The following is a 24,036-nucleotide window of genomic DNA, read 5'->3' on the forward strand; positions in this document are numbered from 1 at the left end:
GTTGGCGGTAGGCCTACCCACACAAGTGAGGTACCATTTTTATCGGGAGACTTGGGGGAACGCTGGGTGGAAGGAAATTTGAGGCTCCTCTCAAATTCCAGAACTTTCTGTCACCGAAATGAGAGGAAAAAGTGTTTTTTGGGTCAAATGTTGAGGTTTGCAAAGGATTCTGGGTAACAGAACCTGGTCAGATCCCCACAAGTCCATCTTGGATTCCTCTAGGTGTCTAGTTTTCAACAATGCATTGGTTTGCTAGGTTTCCCCAGGTGCCGACTGAGCTAGAGGCCAAAATCCACAGGTAGGCACTTTGCAAAAAACACCTCTGTTTTCTGTGAAAAAATGTGATGTGTCCACGTTGTGTTTTGAGCCATTTCCTTTCGTGGGCGCTAGGCCTACCCACACAAGTGAGGTACCATTTTTATCGGGAGACTTGAGGGAACACAGAATAGCAAAACAAGTGTTATTGCCCCTTGTCTTTCTCTACATTTTTTCCTTCCAAATGTAAGGCAGTGTGTAAAAAAGACGTCTATTTGAGAAATGCCCTGTAATTCACATGCTAGTATGGGCACCCCGGAATTCAGAGATGTGCAAATAACCACTGCTTCTCAACACCTTATCTTGTGGCCATTTTGGAAATACAAAGGTTTTCTTGATACCTATTTTTCACTTTTTATATTTCAGCAAATGAATTGCTGTATACCCGGTATAGAATAAAAACCCACTGCAAGGTGCAGCTCCTTTAATGGCTCTGGGTACCTAGAGTTCTTGTTGGACCTACAAGCCCTATATATCCCCGCATCCAGAAGAGTCCAGCTGACGTAACGGTATATTGCTTTCAAAAATCTGACATCGCAGGAAATAGTTACAGAGTAAAACGTGGAGAAAAATGGCTGTTTTTTTCACTTCAATTTCAATTTATTTTTTATTTCAGCTGTTACTTTCTGTAGGAAACACTTGAAGGTTCTACACAAATGACCCCTTGCTGAATTCAGAATTTTGTCTACTTTTCAGAAATGTTTAGCATTCTGGGATCCAGCATTAGTTTCTCACCCATTTTGGTCACTAACTGGAAGGAGGCTGAAAGCACAAAAAATAGTAAAAAAGGGGTATGTCCCAGTAAAATGTCACAATTGTATTGAAAAATTGGGTTTTCCAATTCAAGTCTGCCTGTTCCTGAAAGCTGGGAGGATGGTGATCTTGCCACCACAAACCCTTTGTTGGTGCCATTTTCAGGGAAAAAACCACGAGCTGCCTTCTGCAGACCTTTTTCCCACTTAAAAAAAAAAATAAAAATCACTGTATTTTGGCTAATTTCTTGGTCTCCTTCAGGGGAGCCCACAAAGTCTGGGTACCTCTAGGATCCCTAGGATGTTGGGAAAAAAGGACGTAAATTTGGTGTGGGTAGCTTATGTGAACAAAAAGTTATGAGGGCCTAAGCGCGAACTGCCCCAAATAGCCAAAAAAAGGCTCGGCACAGGAGGGGGAAAAGGCCTGGTAGCGAAGGGGTTAAAAAAAAGCAGAGAAATTCACAGGAAAAAAAAAAGTATAGGTAAGTAAGGTAGTAAGATTTTAACTTACGATTAAAAAAAACCTTAACAGTGCAAACACTGAATGCAAAAGCAAAGTTATATGCTGGTCTTATAATAAAAAAAAAAACAAGCATTACAATGCAATAGGTCTCGCGTTTGCTGGAGTTAAAGCTATTGGCTTTGTAAATTCGGAACTAGACTTTTCCTGCCACATAATTTGTTCAACCCTGCCTCATAAGTTCATCTTTTCGTGCCATATAATTCCAGTGGCCCAACATATAACTAAAACTATTACATTTACCTTCTTCCTCGATCTGCAGCAAAAAATTAAAATTTGCCATTTAGCATCTTAATTTAAATCTGCCATGCTAATTCATATAGAATAACACTTTTATCATCCCAACATCAGAGTTGTTGTCTGGCTAACAAAATTCAGTTCTCCAAAAAAAAAAAAAAAAGACACAAGCCAGCCACGGAGGAGTAATAAGAGAAATAAACTAGAAGGGTCACCCAAAACATATCAAGAGTGTACAAACAGTAATAGTGTAATACGGATGTTAAGTTGGCCTGAATTATGGTCATAATTGTAATAAGGAGCAGTTTTAAAACAAAACTTCTCCCGGCTGTAAAACAAAAGTTCTAGGAATGAGAAAGCTTAAAAGACACTGAATGATGGGAGGGGTTATTATTTTGGAGTCCCCAGTAACCTATTGTTGGGACCCGAGATGATGTATACAGAGCTTTTTGAAGTTGGTACCATTGTCCTAGGACCACCACAGGCTGAGTTATGAGCAAAAATGGTTTGAAAAGAATGCTTGCAACACATTATTGGCTGAGTTTACCCGAGTGCAGTGAACATTTTAGTATTGGCTGTGCCAGGAGAGTCCCTTTCACTTTGAGGATATTAGTTTTTAGTAAGGCTTTCACCAATTTCAAGTGTTTTAAGGGGAGAGCAACAAGAAATGACTCTGATTAGGTCACTGTGAACAATGTGACTGGCGCTCCAATACCACAGATCGAGTTGTGCCTGTTGTGCCTGTTCACGCTGTGAGCGCCATGGCTGCCATCCAGCTAGAAGAGGAGAGACAAATTAAATAGTTCTCCCATGGTGAAGCATATCAGCAATCATGCAATAATCCATGTAAGAGGGGAGTCTCCAAGGTGTGACAAACAGCCTGAGGTTTTACCTGAAAAGCTACTCAGAAAGATTTAGTCTACATGCAAACAGAGAATACAGCTCCCAGAAGGCATTCTGTTTTGTAATTTATCAGGAAATCATAAGCACTAAACAGTAAAAACAACGTTGAGGAAGTAGAATTTCATCATTACAAACACTGTTTTAAATCTCAAAACAAGTCTACATGTGTGAAGTCGTGGTATGTTGGACATAAACACATGGCTACAAATACTCAGATTATACTGTGTTTGTGTACTTATACATGTCTACAGACGAGGGATTACAAAGCACATATTTGCATCTTTTCAAGGCTTGGAACTAAAGGATCTGTACTGATGACTCCCTATGTTTTTTATTGTAAAGTTCTCAGAGAACTGCAATACTGACAAGTGATCTAATTTGCAGCACCTTTATCCAGTAGTGTGTTTTTGGCTAACTTCACACTATCAGTACTGTCTCTTTAGCCATTGCAAGGATGGGCCTACAAGTCCCCGCATGCAGTGCATTTTCGATTTTAAAAAGCAGAATTGATGCTGGCACCTCCTCTCAAGCCCAAGAAACATCGAGCTAGAGGCACCAGCCACCTGGCTTCTCAACCTCCCCCTCCTTCTCTGCCTAAAGCACCTGCTCCCCTCCTCCACCACATAGGTCATCTCCACAAGCTTCACCAGGGTGGGTCCTCTCATTCCTCATACAGGGAGGGGAGTCGGATGATGCCCCTTACAACCCAGAGCCCTGGGATTATCCTTGGGATGATTATGGGGATGTCCATACAAGCGACAATGACCCTGACGGCTATCCCATAAAGCCTTACCCTACAGCTGATACCACGTTGTATCACGAAACCAATTACAGAGCGGCCATCTTCCACAAGGTGAACTTGCTATCACTAAGGAAGATGACTTCTTAGTGGAGACGATTTCACAAAGACAGTGTCCAACCTGATACCTGCCCATGATCAAGGGCATGTTAAAATCTAATCACGAGGTGTTTAAAGACCCAGTTCAGGCAAGAGTAGTCACTACTAGGGTGGATAAAAAGTATAAGGCCTCCCCCTCAGATCCCTCTTATATTACAGGGTGGTTTCCCCCGGATTCTCTGGTTGTGCACACTGCCTGTAAACAAGTGAATGCACAAGGAACTGGAGATAGCCCACCCCTGATAAGGAAAGCAAGAAAATAGATGCAGGGGGAAAAAGGTGGCCAACATTACCTGCCAACCATTGGCACATTGGTCATACCTCAAGAGGAGGTCGACTGAGTTGGCAAACTTAATGGGATGAGATGGGAGAACTCAACCAACATCTCCCAGAATAATATAGGCAAAGGGCAGAGAAGCTTGTGGCCGAGGTTCAGACCTTTTCTAACACCACCATCATGTGAGCCCTGGATGTGGCCATCACCGATGCCATGGGTATTAAGTCTGGCATCTAAATCCACCAGCATGTTGGACTCTGTGTCTCTGGCTTCAAGCCAGAAGTCCCAACAGCATCTGATCAACATGCCCTTTAATGGGGAACATCTCTTTGAGTCTCAAGTTGATCAACTGGTAGAGAAAATAAAGAAAGATATGGACACTGGTAAGGCAATTGGAGCCCTCTAGACCCCATTAACACGTGGGTTCTTTCGGCACACACAGCTTTGGTGCAGTGCCAAGACCACCTTTCCGCAGGGCTCTGCCTCCTACCAGAGGCACAACTGCAGCAGTAAGCCTCCTGTAGTTATTCCAGGGGTGCCTAGAGAGTAAATAAACTCAAACGGCAGGGGTAGAGGTGGGAGGACAAAGTGAGCCCTTCTCGCCTAGTAGTGAATCCCTCTCCCTTCCGCACAATACCTTTCGGAAGCTGTATACAACGGGTTCATCACACAATGGCAGCACATGACATCTGACCAATGGGTTCTTTTAGTTGCTCAACCCGGCTACTGCCTGGAACTCACTACTCCAACTCCAAACATTCTCCCTCCTGAGCGACCAACAGCACCTCCTCAAGGAGGAAGTAAACACGCTACTGCTCAAAGGGCTATAAAGCCTGTTCCGTCACATTACCACAGTAAAGGTGTATATTCCCTGAACTTTTTCATCCCCAAGAAAGCCAGGTCTCTAAGGGACCATCCTCGATCGCAGGCCCCTCAAAAAGTACATTCTGCCACAGCATTTTCATATGATCTGTGTCAACCTGTTATCCCACTCCTGCAGGAAGGCAACTTCATCCATGACCACTGTCGACCTGAAGGACTCCTATTTCCAAATACCAATCCATTCTTCCCATCACCACTACCTCAGGTTTGTGGTAAGTGGACAGCATTTTCAATTTGAAATCCTGCCCTTCGGGGTAACTACAGCACCCAGAGTCTTTTCGAAATGCATTACAGTTGTAGCTACCCATCTCGGAGAAGCAGCGACCACGTATTTCCATATCTTGACGGCTGGCTGAGAAAGAGTTTGAGTAGGGAACAGTCTCGTGCTCACACTCAGATCATCGTAGATCTCCTCCACTATGCTATTATAGACCATTTAGTGAAGAGCCATTTCATTGAACAAGTACCACAAATGTGGTTGAACTAAGAAGACACAGGTTTTTTTTAAATGTTTGAAATGTAAAGCCTGTCAAATTGGTGAAAACAGAAAACTAGTGAAAGACACTATGGGACAAACTTTTAAGATCAATCAAAAAATAACCTGTGAGACAACCTATGTGGTATATGTCTTGAAATGTGGCTGTGGCCTCAAGTATATAGGAAGTACAGTTTGCAAATTGAAAAGGCGCATATTAAAACATATTAGAGTGGTAAACAACAATGATTTAAGCTATGCAATGGCAAAACATCATAGACGGTGTTCAGAAAATCACTGGAAACAGATGCGATATTTTGGAGTGGCACATGTCCCCGCAAATGAAAGAGGGGGGAATAGAATACTGAAATTACTTCGTCTGGAATCAAGATATATCATCAAATTAAAGACTAAGACCCCGTTTGGGTTAAACTTTGATGAAGAACTTTTTGTACATTTCAAGATAGCATTTGAAAATATGCAAGAAACTGTCCTATAAATGTCACTGAATAATGATATATGACATAGCACACATGAAACATGGATATTTTAGTCCTACAAGAATGAAAATCATTGTTTTAAATTCACAATGGGTATAGATGGGAGAAAACCGTCAATCTTTCCCTCAAGTGTATAGTGAAGTGTTTAACATTGAGAATAGTGAAAATTAATGAAACTATTGTCAGTGGACCTATGAATGTAAGATAGCTACTTGGGTAGACCTGTGGTGGCCACCACAAGAAATTTAGATAAGGGGCTAATAACAATCTAGTGAAAAGCTGTTGCATATAAGGGATACTGTCCAATAATGAATTGGATGCTATCTATTTACTTCACAACTTTACCTCTTTTCTATATTGTGGTGTTAAAACACATCATGTGAAAACAGTGTTAACCATAAAATAAATCATGCCATGTTTCCCTATAGTTTAGATAAATTTATCAATATGGTCAACATAAGGCTTAGAAAGGATAGTCGAATTCGAAAAATTAAAAAATTAGAAGGGTTACAACTAATAGTAAACAATGGTGGCACCGCTCAACAGAATTTAATATTAATGCATGAATAAATAAATCACTGGTTAGAGTTAACCATTTAAAAAACCACATGTCCCAGAATGCAATTTTATAGCTATGTATTAAGGAACTATATAAGTGTGGGGGAAGGAGACAGTTTTCTCACCTGTGATCAAGAAATGTTTGGGTTGAAACGCGTTGGGTGGTGGTAGCACAGTTTACAATTATGGCAATTAAAGTCTGAAGAAACATCTTCCTGGAGTGCGACGATTAATTTTGGTGGTTGGACTTTATAGGAGTTTGGGTCGCTAACTCCTTCATCAGCACCGGCAGTCAGAGCACGCAATTTCTTATGCGGTCAGTTGGTGATGTAAATATATATATATATGTATATGTGTGTGTGTGTGTGTGTGTGTGTATATGTATGTATATATATATATATATATATATATATATATATATATATATATATATATATATATATATATATATATATATATAATAAAAATAAAAAACAGCAAACCTGCGAAGTAAAATACTACTGATGTAATTTCACGCAATACAGAGATATACCTAATGCAAAGACCGTTCTCTAATTACTCCCGAAGTAAATCTAGTGATGTGCCAAGTGACATTCCTTTATCACAGAAAGTGTAAGGTGATGTGCTCTTTATGAGCATACCATTTTAGTCTATTTCTGTATCACTTACACCAAGCACTTTACCAGTATTTAAGGAGATGGTATAATAAATGTAAGAAAAGCTAACAAAGAGTAGCATTTCAAGAAAGAGAAACAATAAGTACCAAAAGAATTAACTATGACGAAAGGTTGATAACATCCTCACCTTCTTTGCTTCAATGTTGCTGTACGCCAGAAATAAATAAATGAGCTTTTGTTGCTTCTGGCTTTATGCCTCATGGTTGCTGGGTTCTTAATACTGTCCAGGCCCTGTACACATTCTGGGTTGTTACACAATCCAAAAAGGGAGCACCCTGTCTTACATTTCAGCTTGAATAGCCCCAAAGCATCATGATAAATGCAGTCATTAGGATGAATTCGAATAATATTTCCAAAAGTCTTTCACCATAAATGGGTGCAGCAAGTGCTGTAACGTTGTAGAAAGTTTTTCACAGTAAGTTGGTGCGGCGAATACCGTATCTCCGGACACGTGTTTCTGGCTTTCGGCCGTCATCAGCTGAGAGCAAAGTGTGGCAGATAGGGTTGCTTGAAATGCCGCCTAAACGTATTCTCAGGTTTTTGTACCACTCAGTAGACGCACAGGTGCTTCACAAGAGCTTGTCAGATCAAAGGCTCACGGGAGCCGTTAAATACACAATCCAAAAAGGGAGCACCCTGTCTTACATTTCAGCTCGAATAGCCCCAAAGCATCATGATAAATGCAGTCATTAGGATGAATTCGAATAATATTTCAAAAAGTCTTTCACCATAAATGGGTGCAGCAAGTGCTGTAACGTTGTAGAAAGTTTTTCACCGTAAGTTGATGATGACCGAAAGCCAGAAACACGTGTCCGGAGATACGGTATTTGCCGCACCAACTTATGGTGAAAAACTTTCTACAACATTACAGCACTTGCTGCACCCATTTATGGTGAAAGACTTTTTGAAATATTATTCGAAATCATTCTAATGACTGCATTTATCATGATGCTTTGGGGCTATTCGAGCTGAAAAGTAAGACAGGGTGCTCCCTTTTTGGATTGCACATTCTGGGTTGTTATTGATTATTGTGTATGCTGCATGTATTGTGACCTACAGTACATTCCATGGCTGTAATAATGACGATATATGAAAGAATCCCTCTCCTGAGTGCTTTGGATGAAGGGAACTTGACATGCTTGCGGCAACTTGTAAGCCAGTTGGTACCATGGCAAGCTTCAGAGACAGCTCTGATTAACGTTACCCATAAATAATAGAGTAGCAAAGTTTCGGTCCAAATCCATGGCAGTAAAATTACATTGTCCAGAGAGAGGCAGCGAGAGATGAGACTTGTGCCATTCTCTGCGACTACACTCTCATTTGTTAGAGGAGATGATCTTACAGTTATTCACAGAGAACACACCCTGCCCTTACCCCAGGATAGAAGGCCAGAGTCAGCCCACCTGCCCTTTAAAGCAATAGTAAAACAGTACTTGTGAAACTAAAGGCTGTGAAGCCAATTCAGTAGAAAAGTGAGTCTTCACTATTGCAGCCCATAAATACCACAAACTCACCTGTGCCTATGCCAATTGGGTGTGCCATTTTAGAGTACCTATAAACGTCCACCAGGATTCCTTTTGGGAACTTGGGTGCCTGCTGCAAGAATGGGATACTATAGGTTTTATGAAGAAACTACTGAGGAACCTATGGACCCATTCTGGTGTAAATATAGCAGCATTAATCCATTTCCAGTGTGAGAAGAATGAAGAATTAAAAAGAGGGAAATGCCATACTGAAACATGCTGGTTCCCCCAAAATTTTAAATTTTAATTGAAATAAATATCCAGAGATCACCTTAATTAATGCTGATAATCAGTCTCAAGAATCCTGTATTCTTAAGCGTGGAGATATGGGCCCTCATTCCAAGTTTAAGCGTGAACCGCCAATTGGCCGCTCCGCGGTCATAAGACCGTGGGGGCCATTTTGACTTTCCCGCTGGGCTGGCGGGCGCCCGCCGGCCCAGCGGGAAAGGGCCTGCAACACAGAAGCCGGCTCCGAATGGAGCCGGCGGTGTTGCAGGTGTGCGACGGGTGCAGTTGCACCAGTCGCGCTTTTCACTGTCTGCTAAGCAGACAGTGAAAAGCATACTGGGGCCCTGTTAGGGGGCCCCTGCACTGCCGTGGCATGGGCAGTGCAGGGGCCCCCAAGGGCCCCAGGACACCCGTTCCCGCCATCCTGTTTCTGGCGGTGAAAACCGCCAGAAACAGGCTGGCGGGAAGGGGGTCGGAATCCCCATGGCGGCGCTGCTTGCAGCGCCGCCATGGAGGATTAGCCCAGCCGGGGCTAATCCGGTGGGAAACCTCCGGACCCGGTTTTCCGACCGCAGTTTTACAGCCGCGGTCGGAATGGGCAGTGAAGCACCGCCAGCCTGTTGGCAGTGCTTCTGTCATTTTAGCCCTGGTGGTCGCGGACCGCCAGGATTAGAATGACCCCCTTGGTCTATTGTTTTTCATTGGAAATAAATGGTTTGTGTTCATAATGCCCGCTTTGTGACTGTTCAGTACCTTGACATGAGACCACCGACTCTTTCATTCAACACAGTTCCTGCATGCTTTCCGTTTTCGTCTTTGCTTACTGGCACTATTGTGGTCTGCACGCTCATCCTGTGTGTGTGTTGTAACATTCCAGAACACTGAACAGTTCAGTGGAGCTGCTTTTGATCATATGAGAATCCCTGTAATTTTGGAGATACAGCAATATTTTCTTAGCGTCAAACATGGTTGGTTCTTTCTATGTAAGACATGAAAAATAAAATATTGATTTTGCTGCTAGTAACAATAAAAAAAGCAGCTAGTTGGAATGTTTTTAACCAGAATGTATAAGTAAACGTAATACAGTTAGTCTGGACATTTAATTTTTCTTCTGTTTCCTGGCAGAGGGGGAGCAAACACCAACTCCTAAGGACTTTACTGTTCATGGAAGCATAGACACTTCTGGCAAGCTACCTTCCCCGGAAGCCTTGGTGTGCAGCAGCTCCAATAGCCAACTGTTCCCCATCAATGTGGACAACACAAGTGGTAAAGACTGCATTAAAGCAGCCTCTTGGAACTTCTGTTTCAGCAGGACTAGGGGCCGTGGCCGGGGCCGGGGCCGGGGCCGGGGGAGAGGCCGTGGACGAGGCCGAGGCCTGGGAAGGGACCAGGGCAACTATTACCAGGACCATTGGCGGCAGGAGTACATGATGGACTACAACAGCACAAAGAATGGGCTGGTGTGCATGGTGTGTGGTTGCTCAATACCGACATTGAAACTAAGCACCATCAAAATGCATATTCAGCAGAAGCACCCAGACACCACCTACCTGAGCGACCAGGAGAAGGCAGTCATCATGGAAGAATGGTCCCATAGAATAGCTGAGGACAACTCCAGCAGCAGCATGGCGAACCCGAACACAGCCCCAGTAACTAAGAAAGACGACAAGATGTGTGTGGAGAATTTTGGTAATGTGTTAAGTTTTACTTTAACTTGTTGTTTGAAAGTGCAGACTCAATCTGGAGAAGTCTAAATTGTGTGAAAGAAATTGATCTTAAAATCCACCGTTTACAAAAAGAAGGTACTCAATAGTAATAAGCTATTCCAGAGTCTTCATTTAAAGTACATACATCCAGAAGGCAAAAAAACTTTTTGAAACAGTTTTACAAACTTTATGGGAGAGAATCTTTTTCTGCACATACTGACCTCCATGTGTCCTCTGTGTACTTACCTTGTATGGCGCAAACTGTTAGTCATCGGCTTTTTTAAAAACAAAAAAAAGCAGTGGAGGATATGCATGATGTTGCTTACTAATACAAAAACGCTTGGAGTTTGGGAGAATCAGAGTAATCAGAATGGTATCGGTGACAGAGAATGGGAGCCGAAGTAGGAAGATCCCTGAAAGCATCCACATTTTCTTCAAGCTATTGTCAATCGGCACTGTTTAGGCCCCAATGTATAACATTACACAGTCAACAAAGCGACGCAGTGTAGTATTAGCTTTCTTTTAGCACAGAATAGCTACTTCCCTCATTGTTCAAAGGAAACAATGGACGTGCTAAATGTGACTCTTGAAATAATCAACTCCAAAGAACCATTGTTAAAAGCTTTTAACATTCTTATCTGGTGTTGGATGTTCTGTAGCCAAATGGTTGCTGATGTAAAATATAATGGATTCAAACCCTGAAAGAGGTTTACTGAGCAACGACTCTTTGTCTGAACGGGGTTTTGAGCCCATTATCATAATTTTATCATAATTTTTTATCATTTTAGGATTAGCTTTTGGGTCTAAAAATGAATTGCAATTTATTCAAGACATGTACTGAGACAGTCTTCTGTGCGGTAAAACAAGCCATGGGGGTTAATCTAGAGGATCAGTTGTTCTTCGTAATATACTTTGGTGCAAGAGGCTGTTGTATGGTTTTAATATACCCTTGGAAGTATGAAACCTACCAGTTACTATATGGACACTTTGGAGGAATGTCAAGATCATAGGCAAGACAGAAATACAGCGAAAAATTATTGCTTTCAAATCAGCAGAAAAGTGACGAGCTGAATTAATGATTGTAATTTACTTGACCCTCCGAGAATTGGCAGAAACCAAAAACCACCTTGTTCAGATTAAACTAGCCAAGGAAACATTGTAGATTGTTCCGAGATGTAGTCCGACAGAAACCCTTTATTGCCTAGCAACAAGAGAGAAAGGGGGTTGGGCTAGTTTCACCAGATCAGGTTGAAAAAGCTACTCTGAAAAAAGTGTGGAGATAAAAAAAATCTTTCCACTTCTTATCAGTAAAACCTGTATTGGGGAAGGGTATTCTACAGAATGAATGGCAAGAAAATGCATGCATCCATGTTCATCCTGGCCAGCCTGCAGATGAACCACACAGTATCCCATGGATTTACATATTGCTGTGCAAATTGTACACACAGTATACAGTTGCCCACTTGCCACCCCTCGCCACTTACACATGTTCCACGTGTGACAGTAGAGAAGACGAAGGCTTATCTTTACAGTGGTGAGTTGGTATGCAATATCTCCACAGGGGTAGAGGTACAAATGCCTATGCTCGTGGACTAGTATCATGCTGGCATCTTTTGATGCCAGTCACCTCATAGCCAGGAATCCCTTGCTAAGAGTGAGTGCACTTTTGGGGTCATCCAGCCAGATCCTAGCAGTACTGCTGGACCTTTAAAGCAAATCAAGGAACATCTTTGGTGTATTCAGAAATTGTCAAGTTTCCTGGAGTTTAAATATAGGGAAAGCCAGAGGAAATGACCCGGGCAGAAAGCAGATAATTTCTAAGCTAGTCACTGGACTTTGTTCCTAATATGAACAGGTTGGCTGTAAATTGCACTGGTGCAGCATCTTAGTGCTTATGGACTGTCCATTTGTGCATACTTTCACTGTTCTCAGCTGTCTGTGAAGTCTGGTGACACACAAGGTAAGGTTATTTGTTGGATTTTGGATGGTGCATAGGCTGGTGAGCACTGAAAATATGGAATTTAGTTTGGTGTTATAGAGGTGGGAGGGTCCTCCTGGGCCATGGGTAACAAGATGTGGTTCTGTGAGTAACAGGATTTCAGAGGTTAATGTTTAGAATTGGTAGGCCTCTGACAGTGTAGTAAGAGCACTTTTGTTGGAGTCCGGTAAAAGTAGGTCAAAAGTACAAAAGACTAATGTGACCTTTATGAGGACCACATGTTGCAAGTGTGAAGTCCTTGGGTAAGCGGCAGATGCAGAGAAAGGAAGAAGGGTAATATCTAAAATTAGTTTTGTCTTTATATAATAATGGTACATTCCCTAGTTTTATAATGAAGTGCATGATGTCTCCTTTAATACACTACAATTCTTGCATCCTTTCAGCCTTGCAGTTATTTCCTAAATGCAGCTAGAACCCTTTGGTTTCTCAACAGTTATACATGTCAAAATCTTGTTCTAATATGCAACAGTATTTACCTCTGGTGTGGCTCAAATGTCTAAATGTACAGCCAGACTACCCCAGTGTGGTTCACACAACATAGACAATCCACACACAGATACCTGCAAGTTCTTGTGGGAATGTCCTACATTAAACAGTCTCCTCTCACTTGAACTGGAACATGTTCTTGGCATGACCAGCATCATTTCTTGGGTCAGTTTGTCATGTGTCTCTTTTCACACGTTAGGGTAGAACTGTCCCAAATGGGCCATCATCTTTTTACCATTTTGAGCCTTACAGTGTAGCAGATTTTCCTTCAGTACACTGTCATACATTTCCTTATGTGTTAGAGCTTCCTTTGCACTATTCACTGTATTTCCAGATCTGCTTCCGTCACTCTTTGCTGAAATTCGCACCCATACATTTTGCTATTTCGCACCCCTGCTGAACAAATCGTAGAATTTGCTTGGTGGCCATCATTACACCACTAGTACCACAAGTCTTTTTCCGATCATCAGACGGCATTCTTGTACAATTAATCCCCAATATTTTGTACTTTGTATCAGCTACATTGAAACACTAATGTCCAAAAATTAAGTTTCTCAATTACTTGGATGCAGTAATACCTCCAGTTACAAATTGTACTCTTCAAAATGTAGCATAACACACAGATTTTGCTGTTTTCCGTAACAAAATCTGCACGTCTTACTGTTTAATGGGCTTTCTCTGCATTATACTTCAGCAGGTTTGACCTTTCGAAGTGTACCTGGTGATAATTGTGGGGAATGGAGTTTATTGCACCAGGTAATTACCGGAAACACTAAACTTCTTGTAACATAGAAATCCGGTCCCAGGGGTGTGCATATGGTTTGGAATTTTACCAGCCCATGTTTAATCAGGTCCTTAATACTCATAGTCCTTACATCATCTTTTTTATATATACTGAACGTCTTTATAAATTATATGTGGCATCAGTGAAGAGAAGCAACACTTTTTGTCTGACGCTGATACTGTACTTAATTGCATGGATACCGTCAATACATTCCTAAAACAGTGAAAACAGTATTTATTTCATTGTTAAAAGTCGGCTCCATTTGTTTCATGGCATAAATAGACACACTAAACTGAACTTGGAGACTCTCCAGCTGTAGCAAATAGTTAAATTTGCTTTCGATCTCCGTACCCTAACAATATAAATGCTACCCTGTATGGACTACTGTTACACCAATCAGTGTGGTATAACTTTATTGTGGAAACTTTGTAGTTACAATGGGTCTGATATACAAAGGTCTTTTGTGATTGCAAACCCTGAGATTCACACAGATGTAAGGAGAAGCAACTGCAGAAGGGTTTTTCTTTAGGTTAAAAAACCCTATGAGTTGGTAAAGCCTTTCTGACTTTTAAAAGAAATTTTGTGAACTGCTACCAATTCACAAGTAGGAGCGCATGCAGGGGTGTTTCCCTCCTGTTCCCTATTTGGAAAAGGAGATGTTCGATGGAATGTGTGGCTTTAGGTACACATGTCCTGCATACTCCTGCCTTCCAGTGTTGAGTTCGGAGTTGTGCAAGTTGTTTTTCTTCAAAAGAGTTTTACGAGTCACGAGTGACTCCTCCTCTTGGTGATATTGTGCATGGGCATCAACTCCATTGTTATATTGCTTTCTCTCAGCAGACGGGTATAGACGTGTGTGCCTGTGCTCTATACTTTGACTCCGTTCAGTTTGATTCTTCAGTTCTTTAAAGTCCTCAGCTGTATTGTCTTCGTTCACTCTTTTCCACATCTGCACCTTTCAGAAAATTTGTTGGTTCGGATTCGTTCGACCGAAATGGGCTCCACCCATTTGGGCCTACCTTCAGAGTATCACCTGCCTTGTTGCAAATGCGTATCTGGTGATGTAACGCACCCTTTCAGATTCTGCTTGCCTTGCCACATGAAATAGCCGCACACTGGCCACCACCTTGTGTACAATTTTTGTCTTTCATCTGACCAAAAAGAGGCTGACTGCGACGCCTGTAAAGTTGTTTCGATCGAAGAAGACCCTTTGGGACCGCAGGGTTCGTTGGCTCGAAATGTTGCAAAAAGCCGCAGATGACACTCCTGATCTCTTTGGCGAAGAACGTGCCCAAGAAGAACCAACTGCTGAAGAAGAAGACTTTCTCGATCGAGGATAGCTCCGGCTCCGAAATGGAGGTAGTTCTGGAGGTAATAGGGAATTCCTTTCACTCAACGTATGAGTATTCCAACACCTGCCCCTGCTTCTCCATCCAAGCTGACCAAAAATTCTATGGCATTTCCACCATTAGAGGTCGCCAGACCGGCACTGCCTTCTGGCCATGGTCGAATCTGAAAAACAGTTTTGGACGCCCGCCATTGGGCCCGGCGCAGAAAATGACTAGCAAGACCAAGCCTTTGTGTTGACCTCTTCAGCCCGAGAGCATGCTTTGGCACAAAGCCGACCCAGTCACCCTCGATGCCAACCAAGCATCATTCCTCGAAACCTTCAGAACGGAAAGACCAACATCAGCTTCCACATACCCTGTCTAGCCCTTTCTGGAAAGGCTGAACATTTGCCAACAGAAATTACAAATCCAAGTGGGAAGTGGTCGAATTATTGCCTCTCTTCCGCCTCCAAAAAGGAAATTAACATTTGAGAAGGCATTAGATGTTCCCCTTCCTTCCAGGAAAAAAACAAAGAACAAGGCGACTAGCCTTGCTTATCCTACACCGCCACCCTCATCACCACCCTCATTTCCTCTTCATTCTTTTCAGCCACTGTCACCACAACATGACCCACGGACACTTCACCTCAGGGGTTACCTCAGTCCCACAATGGTTGGTTAATAGGGCCATTATGGGATCCCGACTCATGGGATGTGTATGACCAAATGATTCCAACTTGTACCCAGCCCATCCTTTTCCTCCTAAGGACGCAACCTCCTACCAGGAGGTAATTTCTAGAGTGGCAGCCTTCCACAACATAGAGCTGCACAAAGCACCTCTCGAACAGGATTTTCTATTTGACATGTTAGCTTCTACCCATGAAGACACACAATACCTGCCAGTGTTACCAGGCATGAGGAGACATACAGACGGTGGCACTTGGAGTCAAGTACCTCCAGACTCCAATGAAACTACTACAGCTCACAAAAGGGCAAATTTTAAGGCTACAGGATATACCCCACCCCCAGAAAAAGAAAGCAATTGCATAGATGCTGCGGGAAAGAGGTTTGCAGCGCAGGCTGCCAACCATTGGCGTATCGCCAATTCTCAGGCCCTTTTGGCCTATTATGACATAGCCTATTGGGACAAAATGGAGGAGCTCCTCCAGTACCTCCATGAAGAATACAGGAAAAGGGGTCAACATATTGTTATAGACTGGCATACCATCACCAGCACGTCTATTCACTGCACCCTTGACAGGGTGGATACAGCAGCCTGTGTTAAAATACACTAGTGTTCTTCTTAGGCGACATGCTTAGTTAAGGTGTTCTGGCTTTAAGCAGGACGTCCAACAGGCAGTTCTCAATATGCCTTTCGACAAGGAACATCTCTCTGGCCCCCAGGTAGATTCTACCTTGGAAAAGACGAAAAAATATATGGACACCGCCAAAGCTATGGGAGCATTACAGTTTGCCACTCCCAGGGGGCATGTTTCATCAACAATCTTGCAGAGGTTCATACAAGTCCACCTCCTCAGAGGCATCCACCTCCCAACAGAAACAGCCAAGACCTCTTACACCATGGGTTATTACAGAGGCTTGTTCAGAGACAACAATAACAGATAGGGGTAAGGTGCCTCCTCACGCAGAGCAATACCCTCCGCAAAACAGTGTCTACCCCATCCTCCGCACCCACCCCAAACCCCCGCCCATACAACACCTTCAATTTTTACACCTAGTCTGGCATACCATCGCAATAGACAAATGGGTGCTAGCCATTATCCAACATGAATATGGTATGGAGCTCATTACCACACCGCCCAACTTACCACCTCGCACTCACAGGTTATTGCAGGAACATCAAACACTACTCAAGCAGGAAGCCAAGCCCTTATACTCAAAAGGGCCATAGAACCTGTTATGCTTCAACCTATATTCCCCATACTCCCTAATCCCCAAAAAGAACAAGTCTCTAAAACCAATCTTAGATCTCAGTCCTCTAAACAAGTACATCCTATCAGAACACTTCAGTATGGTCACCTTATAGGATGTAATTCCATTTCTGCAACAGGGTGTCTTTATGGCAACATTAGACATAAATGACACATACTTTGACATACCAATACAGCCTGGTCCCCGCAAATACTTTAATGTTTCCCTGCTATCACAAATCTTATCAGTTCAGAGTTCTTCCATTCAGGGTGACTACTGTACTGTGAGTGTTCACAACATGCCTGGCGGTGTTTGCAGCACATCTGCCAAGACAAATTGTTTACATAGTCACCTATTTTGACGATTGGATTATCAAAGCCATTGCACATCAGCAGTGCCAACAACACACTCCGATGACATCTAATTCACAGCCTGGGGTTTACTATCAGCATCCCCAAGTCTCATCTCCAACCTCTACAGGTTCAACCTTACTTGGGTGCAGTCTTAAACACAGAGTTGGGATTAGCCTACCCCAATCCCGCTTGGATTCAAAACTTTCAAGCAACCTTACCCCTGTTCCAAACAAACCAGACACTTACAGTGAGGATGGTTATATGGCTGCTAGGAATGATGGTGTCCTGCTTTGCCATAGTTAACTATGCAAGGTTACACATGCGTCCTCAGCAGCAATGTGTGGCTCGTCAGTGGTCTCAGTCACAGGATCAATTGGAGGATGTAGTGTTAATAGACCTCCACACTCACCGTTCTCTGCAGGGGTGGAACACCATCAACCTGTTGAAAGAGCAGGCTTTTCTAGACCCTGTTTCCTACTTCACTCGCACCACGGATGCATCACCGATGGTTTGGGATGCTCCACTTATAGGATCTCACAGTACCAAGGTCTGTGGGAGGCCAGGCATCAATCTCTCCACATAAACGTACTAATGCTTCAGGTGGTCTACCTAGCATTGAAAGCTTTCCTTCCTCGCCTGTTTTACAAGATTGTTCTAGTCTGGAAGGACAATATGACAATAATGTATTACTTACAAAAACAGAGGGGGACACATCTTTGCAAACATCAGACCTGTGTCAGACCATATGAAAGTGTGCTTTTCATCACAACTTTCATCTGCTGGCGGAATATCTTCCGGAAACAGACAGCAACTTTGCAGACCTGCTCAGCAGGATGCAGCAACAAGTCCACGGATGGGAACTCCACCCACAAATCCTCTCACTATAGTTCCAAAAGTGAGGGTTCCCTCAGATCGACCTTTTTGCCACAGCAGAAAATGACAAATACTCAGACATTGCCTCCAGGTACCCACACCCACTGTCCAAGGGCAACGCACTATGGATGAGTTGGTCAGGGACATTTGCCTACGCTTTTTCCGCCTCTCCCCCTTTTTCTCTCCACCAAGACCAGAAAACTCCTAACCTATCAATTTGGTTCCTGAGGTCATAGAGTGTGGTTACCTTGACTTACCACCAGAATGTATGGATATTCTCGAAGAAGCACGCAGATCCTCCACTAGAGCCTGCAGCAAAATGGAAGCATTTTGTTTTGCTACTGTCAACCCATACAAATTGATTGTCTGAAAGCCACGGTGCAAGATATAGGGGGTCATTCTGACCCTGGCGGTAAAAACCGCCAGGGCCAACGACCGCGGAGCACCGCCAACAGGCTGGCGGTGCTCCCATGGGCATTCTAACCGCGGCGGTACAGCCGCGGTCAGAAATGGAAAACCGGCGGTGCACCGCCAGTTTCCCGCTGCCCTGCGGAATCCTCCATGGCGGCGCAGCTTGCTGCGCAGCCATGGGGATTCCGACCCTCATTAGCCGCCAGGAAGAGGATGGCGGTATGGGGTGTCGTGGAGCCCCTGGGGGCCCCTGCAGAGCCCATGCCAATGGCATGGGCACTGCAGGGGCCCCCGTAACAGGGCCCCACAAAGATTTTCAGTGTCTGCCATGCAGACACTGAAAATCGCGACGGGTGCAACTGCACCCGTCGCACCCCTTCCACTCCGCCGGCTCCATTCGGAGCCGGCATCCTCATGGAAGGGTGTTTCCCGCTGGGCTGGCGGGCGGCCTTCTGGCGGTCGCCCGCCAGCCCAGCGGGAAACTCAGAATAACCACGGCGGTCTTTTGACCGCGCAGTGGTATTCTGCCGGCGGGACTTTGGCGGGCGGCCTCCGCCGCCCGCCAAGGTCAGAATGAGGGCCATAGTCTGCTACCTGCTTCACTTACAAAAAGGCAAATTTAGTGTACACTTCCATTGGGTTAACACCTCGCTGCAATGGCTGCCTTCATCCAAAATAGACACCATCTCTCATTTTTCGAAATTCCAGTCATCGAAGCCTTCATGGAAGGACTCAAAGGAGTTATCCCACCAACGTTTCTTCCAGTGCCCTCCTGGAACTTTAACATTGTTCCCACCAGAACCATGGGTCCCCCATTTGAGCCCATACACTCAAGCCCCCTACCGTTTCTTATGTGGACAATGGCATTCTTAGTTGCCATTATCTCATTGAAGTGTGTTAGTGAGCTCCAGGCTTTAATTCTTTTTCCAACTATAGAGAGACAAAGTGGTTCTTCACACCAACCCTAAATTCCTATCTAAGGTAGTCTCTGAATTTTCCCTCAACCAATCCATTGAGTCGCCAGTCTTTTTTCCCTCAACCCATTTCAGTTGCGGAAGAAGCTCTTCATACCCTAGATGTCAAGAGCACTCATGTCCTACATAGATGGAACTAAAACGCTCCGAAAAACTAAACAACTCTTTGTCCCATTTTCACCGCCTCACAAATGCAACCTGATATCCAAATCAGGCATAGGCAGATGGATAGTCAAATGTATTCAAATCTGCTGCCCTAGGGCCAAAAGACTTATGCCTGTTTCTCCCAGAGCACTCTCCACTCGAAAAAAGGGAGCAACCATGGCCATTTTTTAAAATATCCTCAAAGCTGACATTTGTAAGGCAGCTACATGGTCCACACCACACACCTTTATCAAACACTACTGTGTGGATGTTGTAGCACACCTGCAAGCCAGTGTAGGACAGGCAGTGTAGCATATCCTTTTTCAAATCACTGCAACTCCCACAGGCTAGCCACCGCTTCTAAGGAGGGACTGCTTTACAGTCTATGCAGAGCATGTGTATCTACAGCCACACATGCTATTGAACGGAATATGTTACTTGCCTTGTGAGCATCTGTTCCTGGCTTGTAGTGCTGTAGATTCACATGTGCCCTCCCTCCTTCGTGAATGCGTGGCCATTGCAGTTACATTATACATTTACATTTAGCATGGTCATCCCATTATCTACACATACTTTACACTCCTTTCTCACCTGCCTGTGGGAAAACACTCTAGCAATGGAGCTGATGCTATGGACAATATCAACAAGAGAAGGCGTCACTCGACCTTACGACACGAAAGACTTCTAAGAAAAACACCTTGCACAATTCCAGACCCAACACTAGATGGCAGGAGTATGCAGAGCATGTGAATATACAGCACTACATGCCATGAACAGATGCTTACAGATTAAGTAGTATATTCCTTCACTTGTTTACCACCAAAGTTGCCAATGCAAACCATTGTTGAGTTACCAGCCCGTAAGTTGTTGTGGTAACTGAGGGAGGGATAGGCGTAACTCTGTAAATGTAGTACCATTAGATCTTATAGAAGGCTTATTTAACATGTTGAGTTCTCAAGAATTTTCAAACTGTAGATAGTCATCCAAATGTTATATTTCATGGGTAGAATGTTCGAGCGAAGGGGACCTTGGTTATCCAATGACCAGAGCACGTTGTCCTCCACAGCACTGATGATGCAACTAAGAAGGTGGATCTACACACACACACAACCTGACTGGTTAGTATTCAATAATTCAGTTTACAGATAAATGGGGCTATCATTGCTAATGGCTTTTGCACAAGAAGGAGACTCTGGTACATGTAGTCCAGTTCTAATGTGATCAGTAAGGCCTTTAACCAATCTGGCAGCCTTATTTTTGCTCCTTAGTAGTCTTTTTTTTTTTTTTTCCTTTTAGTGAGAAATTGTAGGTACCTACAGCCTGATAGCCCAGTGCAGATCTTTATCACCTCTGTATTTTACACAGTCTCACAGTATCTTATGAGAATATACTACATCTGGATTTAACAAAGCATGTCAAAATGCAAACAATTTACCTAGAAGCACTGTGAGGTTAAAATAGAATTTAGGGTCTCACTCTCGGTTACATTAGATAAGCCGGTGGCCTCAAATCTTTGGAGCCATATCACAGTGGGAATGGGCCATCAAAAATGTCCATACCATCATGGGGGTATCTGTTTGTACAAGTGTGTAGTGCCTCCAGTTTGTCTAAAACTAAAGCTGTTCTCAGAATTCTACAAGATGATCAAAGACACAAATGCAAACTAAAATATACCAGGTCATGCTAGCGAGTTAATAAATTGGTGATCACTTCAGAAATAGGTGTAAAACATTCAAATTTTTTTTTTACATAGGCAAGCTATGTAACTTGATGGTGGAAGGCTTTGTCTTAACTGACAGTTTCTATGTACATCATGCTAGGCATGGAAATATTGCTTCAGCCCAATTCCTACATTGAATTTCAAGAAACTAATGATACTTTATGATGATCAAAAAACAGAGCAATGGATGGTATGCTTGAATTACTCAACCACTGGCAGTTGCTCAGGAAGCATCCCAATCTACAATTTCTAACCTACCATGCCACCTCTGTTTGGATCCAGCCAAATACACATCAGTCTTGACCTTCTCCAATGGAAACAGTCCAGTGTTAACCTCCAAGCCAGGTCCTCCATAAATAGAAACACAAATAACCCAGGACTGGTTTCCTCCTTATTAAGGCTCTCAAGCTTGGTTCCGGTGGCACAATGATCACAGTACTCACGACTGGGCATAATCATCACAATTTGCACATCAAAAACAATGTGATAGATTGAATGTGTGAATTAATCTGAGCCACTGGCTCACTCGAGCCGCATCCCATGTGACCTTTTTTCGCCCACCATGTCACCTTAGTTTGGATGCAGCCATATGCAAATCAGTCTTGACTGTGCTCCAGTGGGAACAGTCTAGCCTGAACTGCAAAGCCTAGTTCTTCCTGAACCACAACACAAGCAACCCAGGAGTGGTTTCACCCTTATTTGGGATTAGCATCCAGGTTTAGTTTTGTTCCAATGGCACAGTGAGCAGAGGTCCACGTCAAGGCACGTCTATCACAATTAAGGCTTCAAAAACATATTGATGTGTAGAACGCTTGGATTTTGCTTGAATTAATCTTGAGCACCAGCAGTCACTGAGGCGAACAGTGTCACTGTAACTAAGCTATACCTTATAATCTCTATCTAAATTTTACATTGAGAAAGATGGATTGTTTGCTGGGGTGGCCGCAGTAAAGAGACTTATTTATACAATTAGGTCAAAATTACCCTGATCAAGTTCTAGTAGCACACACCAAGAAAAACATGTTACAATGTGGTTTTTGAGAAGAAAAGTTTCCTGTTGTTTTTAAGTATAAGTTGGGGTTGCTCAAGGAATTTGCTCACAAGATCATGTTGAAAGAAGGAGTGATTTCCAGGGTGCAGAAACCCCATTGGTCTTCACCCTTGGTCATGAGAGTTTTTGTAAAAGGAATTTCAGAGATTGTGTGAGGAGGATATTATTGAGGGAATTGAGGTGTCTGAGTGGTTGGTCTCAGTGATCTTGGCACAAAACATTAATGGGGATTTAAGGTTGTATGTGGACCTTCCAAGAACTTCAGAGGGGCCATTTGGATGGAAATATATCTTCTGCCCAACATTGGTGATATGCTGATGACAATCAAGGGGACTAAGTTTTTCTTCCCTTTAGATTTGTTTTTGGCATATCATCAGATGTCTTTGCACCCCGTCTCCAGACTTCTCACATCATTCATCACTCCAGAAGGAGCTTATTGATTCAACTGCATGCTTTTTGGATTAGCATCAGCTTTGTTTGTTTTCCAAAGGGAAATATATCAGCTCTTCTGGGGAGTGAGGAATGTGACTTATTTTCAGGATGATATTCTGCTATTTGTGAGAAAATAAAGACACACATGATAGAGGAAGGGACACTGTGTTAGGTATTTTGCAAAGAAGTGCATCGACTACCAGGTTGGACACATGCAAAATTCCAGGTAGAATTTTTTTTTATTGGTTAATAAAAACCATAAAAAACATAAGAAGTTACAATAACAGGATTTTAGGTCCTCCCAAATGACATGCTGAGCTATTGTATTGAATAGGCACCAGTGTCAATTAGCCTAAAGCATATGGGGACAGTAAAATGTATGCAGAAGTTAAAGGAAGCCCTTGTGAATAGGACATAGAAACCCCAAATACAGTTCTGGGACACAAACACAACCTATTATTTGAAAATACATTCAGGATAATCAAAACCATTACGGTGGGGACACCTAGGTCCTCAGCATCTTTTTAGGCAAACCAACCTGTTTATCTGAAGGTGCATTCAGAATAGACAAAACCCTCACATTATGGATACCTGTCTATAGACTAGGCTCTGGTGCCATATAACTGGACCATCCCTTTCTTTACCTAGAGAATGCTAGATAAACTGGGTGGGACCACCAGGGTGGCAAAGATTCTCAGGAACTGAATTAATCTGATATTTAACTTTTTGTTACTTGGGTCGAATGCTGTCATAACAGCCGACCTGCAGGATCGAACTCCTAGGGTTTTAAATAATTTTCTCAGTAGTTCCCTTCTCTGACTTCCCAGAGCTGGGCAGATGCAAACCACATGGGTTGGGGTCTCCCTAGTCTGATGACATAGTCTGCAAACCTGTGGTTGTGGCCTGGACTCTCCTTTCCATTTTGGGAGGAAATCAAGAGTTGGTAGATCTCCCAACCTCATCCGTAAGAGGCTCTGTTTAGTTTTTCATGCTAGTGGGGCGGACAGAATGTGTGATTCCTTATCCAATGCATATGAATTTAGGGCGAGCCATCCATGTGATCATTTCGATAGGGCCTCCATATCTTTAAGCTGGCTT

At 43.2% G+C, this 24,036-nt stretch overlaps 1 protein-coding gene across 4 annotated transcripts in view; it reads left to right on the top strand.

Annotated features, from left to right (window-relative positions):
- The window catches only part of ZFTA (zinc finger translocation associated), a 142,197-nt gene that overhangs the window by 93,022 nt on the left and 25,139 nt on the right, over nucleotides 1-24,036 (top strand). For all 4 annotated transcript variants that reach the window (XM_069208033.1, XM_069208035.1, XM_069208032.1 and 1 more), the window contains one exon: nucleotides 9,871-10,434. In XM_069208033.1, coding sequence (XP_069064134.1) covers nucleotides 9,871-10,434 — 564 coding nt within the window. The remainder of the gene's footprint in view (nucleotides 1-9,870; nucleotides 10,435-24,036) is intronic.

The sequence above is a fragment of the Pleurodeles waltl genome, chromosome 9 (assembly GCF_031143425.1).
Source record: "Pleurodeles waltl isolate 20211129_DDA chromosome 9, aPleWal1.hap1.20221129, whole genome shotgun sequence".
NCBI lineage: Eukaryota > Metazoa > Chordata > Amphibia > Caudata > Salamandridae > Pleurodeles > Pleurodeles waltl.